Source organism: Lampetra fluviatilis, chromosome 29 (assembly GCF_964198595.1).
Source record: "Lampetra fluviatilis chromosome 29, kcLamFluv1.1, whole genome shotgun sequence".
In the NCBI taxonomy this organism is placed as follows: domain Eukaryota; kingdom Metazoa; phylum Chordata; class Hyperoartia; order Petromyzontiformes; family Petromyzontidae; genus Lampetra; species Lampetra fluviatilis.
In genome coordinates this window covers 3427246-3436426 of record NC_136303.1, presented here as the reverse complement: position 1 = coordinate 3436426, position 9181 = coordinate 3427246, and the positions used below count along the sequence as shown (strand labels likewise).

Sequence of the window (9181 nt, the reverse complement as noted above, 5' to 3'; positions counted from 1 at the left end):
CCCCCACCCCATACGACCGATGGAATGGACCGAAGAGAACAGAGAAAAACAACAACAAATAAACACACCTCCAAATGATCCGGCATTTTAACCGCGTCAAAGCCACCCTTTGTTGAACTGACGAATAATTCACGTTTGTAAAATGGTGAACTCAATCGGTGTTTTGCTTGAGTTATCCCCCAGCCCCTCCCCACACTCTCCAACTTCCCTCCCTCCCTGTCCATCGCTCAACCCTCCCCCTAGCCCCCCCCCCCAATCTCCCCCCCACTGCCCCCCCCCCCCCACATCCCTCCCCTCCAACCCCGCACCGGGCACCGGTCTCTTCACACCGCCTCGACGACACGTGACTCCCCGTTGGCTGACGCAGCTCCTTGTGCGGACTTCACTTCACCTGTTGTGAACATGTGGGGAGGGGGGGGGGCGATGGGGGAGGGGGGCGATGGGGGAGGGGGGGGGGCGTGATGGGGGAGGGGGGTGATGGGGGAGGGGGGGGGGCGATGGGGGAGGGGGGCGATGGGGGAGGGGGGCGATGGGGGAGGGGGGTGATGGGGGGGGGGCGATGGGGGAGGGGGGCGATGGGGGAGGGGGTGATGGGGGAGGGGGGTGATGGGGGAGGGGGTGATGGGGGAGGGGGGTGATGGGGGAGGGGGGTGATGGGGGGGGGCGATGAGGGAGGGGGGTTATGGGGGAGGGGGGTGATGGGGGAGGGGGGGCAATAGGGGAGGAGGGGTGATGGGGGCGGGGTGATGGGGGTGATGGGGGCGGGGTGATGGGGGTGATGGGGGCGGGGTGATGGGGTGGGGTGATGGGGGATGGGTTGGTAGGGGAGGTTGGGGTAGGAAGCAAGGGGGGGGGGGTGCACATAGCAGATTACTTTTGGGGGGCTACGTGACCACGTGTCAGGCTCGTGCCACGCAGGGACGCTTTCCACTGGGGTCCCCCTAGGCCATGCTGCAAGCAGGGGCTATGGCACAGTTGCTTGAGATGAGATTGATGTAATAATGTGCTTCAAACCAAACTTAACCATTTTTTATTGAAAGACCCACTGAGCTATGTAGTGCTTTCTTAGAAACGACCTGGCCACAGGTGATAGCTCAACGAAGTGGCTTATCACGTAGAAATATATAGCAGCCAAATACTCTAAACACGCGATGTTGATTCGATGCGTTGAGGGAAAAACTGGAGGACCCGGAGAAAAATCCACGCGACAACGGGGAGAGAGACACGCAAACTCCAAATATACAACAGGCATCGGGGTCGGGATTGAACCCACAACCTCCTGCATACCAAGCGAGGTAGTTAACATCTCCCCATCGTGGGACCTTTTGGCACAACCCTGAATCAAACGTATCGTCGATTATTGACTGAAATCGTGAAAATTCATCCCGATTCGCATCAAAGCCCTCTACAATCTGCGGGCAATCCACCAAACCCTCCACCTGCAGCCCTACCTTTCCCAGAATCCTCCACGGTGATCGCCGCGTGATCATTGGCCTGCTTCACTTTGGCGGAAGACTCCTCCTCCTCCTCCCCCACCTTCCCCTCCTTCCCATTTTCCGCCACCGCCGCCTCCTCCTGATTGGTCGCCGCGCCGCCTTCTTCCCCCTCGGTGCTCGCTTCCTTCCCGCCTGAGGGCGACGCCTCCTCGGCCACCGCCGCCTCCCCATTGGCCGGCTCATCACGCGGCTCATTCGCCTCCGCCCCGGACCCCGCCCCCCTCTTTTCCGTCACCGCCTCCTGCCCACCGCTGCCACCGCCGGTACCACCGCCGCTTGGTTTCTCCGCCGCCTCGGACGCCGTTTCTCCGTCTCCGTCGGTTTTTCCGTCTTCGCCGTCGAGTTTCCCGCCCGGTGTCCCCGCGTCACCCGTCGGCGCCTCTCCCGGTTCGGCGCGGCCTTCATCCTCGCCGTCGCCCACCCCATTCTCGACAGACGCCGCCTGCTCCTCCTCCTCCTTTTTCTTCTTCTCTTCGTCTTCTGTCGTCGTCGTCGTCTCCCCCTCGTCGCCCTCCTCCTCCTCGTCGCCCTGCCGCTCCACCGCGGGTTTCTCCGAGCAGTTCACCTCCTTGTTGGGGCTGCCCGCCGCGACGTCGTTGGCCACCGTCTGCTCCTCCGGCTTGGAGCCGCCGTCTTCCGGCTCCGCCTGCGACGGACAGCGACGGAGTCGGCAGCACCGGCAATTGAAAGCGACATGGCGTTGTATTTTACCGGGTTAAGGGCCACTGAGGTCTGCAAGCTCTTTTTCAGACGCGACCTGGCCGGAGATGATGGCTCAACGAAGTGGATTATCATCATCACGTGGAAATGTATAGCTGCCAAATTACTCGAAAACGCACGTTTCTAAATGTGGAGGGGAAAACACAGCGGAGGACCCGGAGAGGGAGTCAACATCTCGCCACCGTGGCCGGCACTTGCTACATTTGCCCAAGTTCTGCGGTCCTCTACGTATCAAGGAGTTGTGGGCCAAGAGATGTGCTCACACGTGGGAGGAAATTGAGAAGAAGAAAAAGCCCGTGCGTGCGAGGTGGAAAACTCGATCACATATGGATGGGAACTGGTTTAGTACTCCACATTTCGATTTAAAGCTTTCGTGACTGCAGGGATTCATCTTCTTGGTTCTTTCGGTAAAGTCACGTAGAATGGAAATAATAAAATAATAAAAATAAAACATGTTTTATTTTTAATATTTTATTAACATGTTTTATTTTTATTATTTTATTTTTTTAAAAAAGAAGTTTTTATTTCATTTTATTATTTCCATTCTACGTGACTTTACCGAAAGAACCAAGAAGATGCTCCACATTTGTTTTATCTGTACCACCATCTCCTGGCGAGCCAATGGTACGCCATCTCCTCAACGCACCACGGGAAGGCATTTGAATCGGAATATTTATACTGCAGGAGGAATCCGATGAGCTATGAAGCTCTTTTTTAAATCCTTTATATTAAGTTCACTTGCTTGCTTGCTTAGGACCGTGCAAATCTTTCGGTCGTGTTTTAACCCACTTCCCGTGATCCAATCGAGCTGACATTTTCCACACAGACTCGTTGTGCGTGACAATTAATGTTCGTGAAAATTTTTTTCCAAAATTTTACACTTTTTAGGACAAAAATATTATATTTAATTACCAATTGCTTAATGCTGCCATGCAATCATCTGACCCATAGGTGGCAGCCATCTCAAGCCAGAGGACGAGAGGACTCTAGCCGCCACGCAAATAAAGGATTTATAGTGAAAAACTTTGTTTTTACGGGTTATATTATTTACAGATGTACAGCAGGGGCACGGGGTCAGAACGTTACAGCAACAAACACGATCGGAGTGCAAATGGTAGGAAACGTAAACAAGTGACTTTAACAAAATGTACAAATACAACTAAACGACTTTTTGTTCTCACCAGGTAAGTCCCACTGAGCTATTAGCTTGTTTCAGAATGCAACTGGCCATAAAATGAAAGCGTGACACGTGGAAATTGATATTAGCAAAATAATCTAAACGCATGTTGTTGTGTGTGTGCGTGCGTGAGATATCAACCAACCCTGACTGCTGCTCTCACAACGCTGGAGTACAGACCACGTGCAACATAGCCACCACCAGCGCTCGGGTGATAACAATCTCGTACGCAAACACGTGCTGAATGCACCCCATGCCGTCTGCGTGCTCTGTGTATTGTAGGTACCATGGACAGCGCTTATAGCGGTGGGGGGTCCTAATGTCCAGTTTTCCAGGGATGTCACCACGCTGGGATTTATAGTGGCACGTCTTTGCCGCTAGCTGGCCCTGTTAAACGATTATTATTAAGATGATGTTGGTGATATTGATGATAATAATGCTGTGATAATAAATACGACGATGAATTACACAATGTCCATCGGGCGCATATTTTTCAAAATCAGATGCAGTTGTTCGATCGAGAAATCAGAGGCGTGGAGCCAGAGTTCGATGTCCCTTAACAGGTGAGCCAGAAGAGATGATGTTGAACAGGTGAGCCTGGGCAGGTGAGCCAGAACAGATGATATTGAACATGTTGTATTGAACAGGTGATATTAAACAGGTGCGCCAGAACAGCTGATATATAACGGGGGCTGGGAGGGAGGGGCGGGGAAGAGACGACCTCTAACGACGAGCGCCCGAGCTTCGCTCACCTGTTCAGGCTCACCTGTTCAGGCTCACCTGTTCAGGCTCATCTGTTCAGGCTCACCTGTTCAGGCTCACTTGTTCAGGCTCACCTGTTCAGGCTCACCTGTTCAGGCTCACATGTGCAGGCTCACCTGTGCAGGCTCACTTGTGCAGGCTCACCTGTGCAGGCTCACCTGTGCAGGCTCACCTCTTCAGTAGCATCGATCGATCGATCGCCGAGGGGGCACAGACGCGATCAGATCTGATGAGTTGCATGCGTTAGGCTTTCACGGCCAATGTGATTCGCAATGCGTTTTTTGTGGGTTCCAATAAACGTGGAGGTGTAATGATATGTTTTTTTTTTTATATTACTATAACCCCGCCACCAGCCGACTGAGCCAATCGAATCAAGTTGTTCAAAAGCGAAGCAAAATTTTTAAAAAATTTACCCGTAAAAACAAAGTTTTTCACTATAAATCCTTTATATGCGTGGCGGCTAGAGTCCTCTGGCTTGAGATGGCTGCCACCTATGGGTCAGATGATTGCCTGCCACCATTAAACAATTGGTAATTAAATATAATTTATTTTTTCCTAAAAAGTGTAAAATTTTGGAAAAAACATTTCACGAAAATAAATTGTCACGCACAACGAGTCTGTGTGCAAAATGTCAGCTCGATTGGATCACGGGAAGTGGGTTAAAAAACGGCCGAAAGATTTGCATGGTCGTAAGCGCGCAAGCAAGCACGCAAGTGAACTTAATATAAAGGATTTAAAAATCGACTCCTCCCCCCCTCCGCCTCCCTTCTCCCCCCCTCCCCCTACCTCCTCTTCCCTCCTTCTCCCTTCTCCCCCTACCTCCTCCTCCCCCTCCTTCTCTCTCCCTCCCTCCCTCACCCCAGGTGTGCTGATAAACGGAATCAATCGGCGTATTTGCCCATCGCGTGACAACCTGATTGGCTCTGTCGGGTAGCGGATGGTTAGAATCTGTTTTACATTAAACACGCCGTACGAATATTGAACCCGAAAGAGAATACCAACTGTGAATGGGATCTGATGAGTGTGGATTGGGCGCCGTGGGCTGTGACTGTGGGTAAGGACATTACGACGTGCCCGTTCATCGATAGATCGATTAAAATCGATTATTATGCTCATGGTATGCGCATAATCGAGTTACGTGCGTGAGAATAGAATATTTCATTGTAAACGAAATGCGTATTTTGTGTTTTTTTTTATTTTTGCCTTATGGGAGGCTTCCATACAGCGGTAGATTGACCATGGTTGCGAATGATGGTTGTGCAATTGTAATGATGATGATGTATGTTACATTTCCAAGGATGACAGAAATAAAACTGTACGAATGACAAAACAAACAAAAAATACACGACACTCATCTCACACGTCACGGTGAAATCCGAACTCCCCCCCAAACAAATATATATAAAAATTTTGATTCTCAAATGGAAATTCGACTCTCGCACGAGTCGTGCCAATTCATCAAGGCACCGGGGAGCCCGCGGATCGTTGCATTCCGATTGACCCCCGTCCCGAGACAGCTCGGCTTCGAGCTCGAAGCAGACACACCCTGACGAATCCATACCCAAAACCCAGACCCAGCCATCACCCAGATCCAGACATCACCCATACCCAGACATAATCCATACCGAGACCGAACACAGACTCTGGCATAGCCAAGACCCCTACCTAACCGATACACAGACATAACCTAAATCCTAATCTAATCCAAACCCTGACAAAACCCAGACCTAGCCTAGACCCAGACACAGCCAGACCCAGACTCGAACCCAGACGGAGCCCAGACCCAGATGCAGACCTAACCCAGACACAGACCTATCTCATACCTAACCCAGACACATACCTAACCCAGACACAAACCTATCCCCTACCTAACCCAGACACATACCTAACCCAGACACAGACCTAACCCAGACACAAACCTATCCCCTACCTAACCCAGACACATACCTAACCCGTACCCAGACCTAACCCAGACACAGACCTATCTCATACCTAACCCAGACACAGACCTAACCCAGACACAGACCTATCCCATACATAACCCAGACACAAACCTATCCCATACCTAACCCAGACACAGACCTAACCCAGACACAGACCTATCCCATACATAACCCAGACACAAACCTATCTCATACCTAACCCAGACACAGACCTAACCCAGACACAAACCTATCCCATACCTAACCCAGACACAGACCTAACCCATACCTAACCCAGACAGAAACCTAACCCAGACACATACCTATCCCATACCTAACCCAGACACAGACCTAACCCATACCTAACCCAGACAGAAACCTAACCCAGACACATACCTATCCCATACCTAACCCAGACACAGACCTAACCCATACCTAACCCAGACAGAAACCTAACCCAGACACAAACCTATCCCATACCTAACCCAGACACAGACCTAACCCATACCTAACCCAGACAGAAACCTAACCCAGACACAAACCTATCCCATACCTAACCCAGACACAGACCTAACCCATACCTAACCCAGACAGAAACCTAACCCAGACACATACCTATCCCATACATAACCCAGACACAGACTTAACCCAGACACGGACCCAATTCAGACGAGACCCAGACCTAGCACCGAGGCAGCCCGAGCGTTGATCCTCGTCTGCCCCGCGAGGCACCACGCCCTGAAACCCCTCCCCCTGCGCCCTCTTCCCCCCGCGCCCCTCCCCCTCGCGTGGAAATCTACCGTGGTGCCCACCACCACCGCACGAATCGTTCTCCCATCTCCCGCCCTTACGGCACATTGTGGCGTGGCTGGTGTGGCCGCCTTTGGTCTCGCATCGCCTGCAAGGGGTGTGCGTTTGAGGCCGAGTCGACCTAGGGGACCGGTTCAGATATCACCCGCGGCTGACGGTGGCCGTCGGCGGGAATCGAACCTATGCGGGACGTGTTCACGGCGCAGTGCGCCAATCACTGATATAACGCTCCCCGCGCGCACACACTCACAGAGATGTGCACACACTCCCACGGACACACGCACACACACAGACATCTACTGAGACATGTCATAGTGTTACCCACAAACATGCACCCAAACACACCCAATTAGACAAAGGCAAAGACAAAGATCCCCCGTATAGCCTGAACAGACTGTTGGGGCAAGTGCTGTTAGCGAGCACCTACGAAGGCCGGCACGGCACACGAGGGGGTGGGTGGCCAGCACCACGCCCGACTGCCTTTGTGCTGATGGGTTTTTTTTTTTTACACAGTGCATCACGTACACTACTCATTTGAGTCTCAGTCGACCTAGGGGAGGCCCGGGACCGGTTCAGATAATCATCTCTGGTGTTGGTGGCCGTGAGTAGGAATCAAACTCGAGTCGCCTGCTTCTGCAATATCGTTATCCCCAACATACAAACACAGACACGTACAGACACGTACAGACACGTACAGACACTTACACACAGACACACATACGACCCTTTCCCCCCAAACCGAAATTTGACCAACCCAGGCTCGCTGTACGATAAGAGAGAGGGAGGGGAAAAAAATCAAAATTCCGACAGATGATTTGAAATTCAACTCGCACACACACGCGCGTCACTCCTCCAAGCTTCCACAGCAACAGCAGCAGCATCAGAAGCATTATCATCAGCAGCAGCATCATCAGCATTAGTAGCAGTATCCTGATAATCATCATCATCATCAGCACCATCCTTGTCATCGTTCGCAGCATTATGATGATGATCATCAGCAGCAATATCACCAGCATCTCTATCATCAGCAGCAACAACAGCAGCATCAGAAGCATTATCATCAGCAGCAGCAGCATCATTAGCATCATCATTATCATCATCATCAGCAGCAGCAGCATCATTGTCATCATTCGCAGCATCATCACGATCATCATCAGTAGCAATATCACCAGCATCAGCATCTCTATCATCAGCAGCAGCAACAGCAACAACATCAGCAGCAGGAACAGCAGCAACAGCAGGAAAGGCTGTCTGTCTGCCTGCATTATACACCCGTGACCCAAGTCGAACCCGACAGATTCATCGTGGGCGGTCACCGTTCAGTGGAACCCAGGGGGACGACGCCTCCGATGATGGCACACAATGCCCGGCTCCACGGCGCGTGACCGTGCAATGTAATTGGCGCGTCCATCGCCTGTCTCGTCATTTTTTTTTATTCTCTTGTTGCTCTTCTCATCAAATGGCGATCGCTCGTAAATGATTCACATCGAAACACTGAACGCTTCTTTAATATTTGTATAAATAATAATAAAAAAAATTCATCCCAACGACATCACCGAACATATTCCTTTTCGCTTGCCCCCCCACTCCGGCCAAAATATAAATCCCGGCGGAATATTAATAATGATGCATTATTCATACCGTCAAGATATAATTGCGTTGCACCTTTCATCATCATTCCCAGCATCACCACCGGCGACCAACATCAACACAACCACCATCATCATCATACATCCGTCATATAAACGCTTGTTAATTATTGTACGTATGGATAGATGATGATGATGATGATAGCGCTGTATGCTCGTCGTGCGGGAATACAGCGATGGAGAAGGACGCGCTGTGATGATGAGTGCAGCAGTAGCAGCAGCTGTAGCAGAAGCAGCAGCAGCAGCTGTAGCAGCAGAAGAAGCAGCAGCAACAGCAGCATCAGCAGCAACAGCTGCAGCATCAGCAGCATCAGCAGCATCATCATCAGCAGCAGCAACAGAAGCAGCAACAGCAGCAGCATCATCATCAGCAGCAGCAACAGCAGCAGCAGCAGAAGCATCATCAGCACCGTACCTGCTTGTTTCGTTTCATGCAACACAGCATCGCGACTGCACGTTCGTGGCGCGTTTTCCGTCGTCTGTTCTACAACGGCAAAGCAAGCGCGTATCTTATTGTTCGTGTAATGCTAAATATTCTATCTTCGGATGATCCAGCCCAGGCAGTCGGTCAGTCGGTCCAGTCCTCCCTGCTTCTCTTCCTCCTCTCTCTCTCTCTGGCTCACTAATTTCTCTGCCGCCACCACG

General features: G+C 51.4%; 1 protein-coding gene across 1 annotated transcript; it reads right to left on the bottom strand.

Annotated features, from left to right (window-relative positions):
* Positions 1 to 296: 296 nt before the first annotated feature.
* Positions 297 to 9181, bottom strand: LOC144943054 (uncharacterized). Its single transcript, XM_078870220.1, has 3 exons — positions 8952 to 9181; positions 1452 to 2142; positions 297 to 391 (listed from the first exon to the last, which is right to left on the bottom strand). The coding sequence occupies exons 1-3, from the start codon at positions 8979 to 8981 to the stop codon at positions 324 to 326; spliced, it is 789 nt and encodes a 262-aa protein (XP_078726346.1). The 5' UTR covers positions 8982 to 9181; the 3' UTR covers positions 297 to 323.

Excerpts from the sequence above, each read along its gene's own strand:
- LOC144943054 (XM_078870220.1), bottom strand. The coding sequence starts at position 8,981 with ATGCTGTGTTGCATGAAACGAAACAAGCAG. Across the intron at positions 2,143-8,951 it reads GCATGAAACGAAACAAGCAG|GCGGAGCCGGAAGACGGCGG; the intron begins GTACGGTGCTGA and ends TGTCCGTCGCAG. Across the intron at positions 392-1,451 it reads CGTGGAGGATTCTGGGAAAG|GTGAAGTGAAGTCCGCACAA; the intron begins GTAGGGCTGCAG and ends TGTTCACAACAG.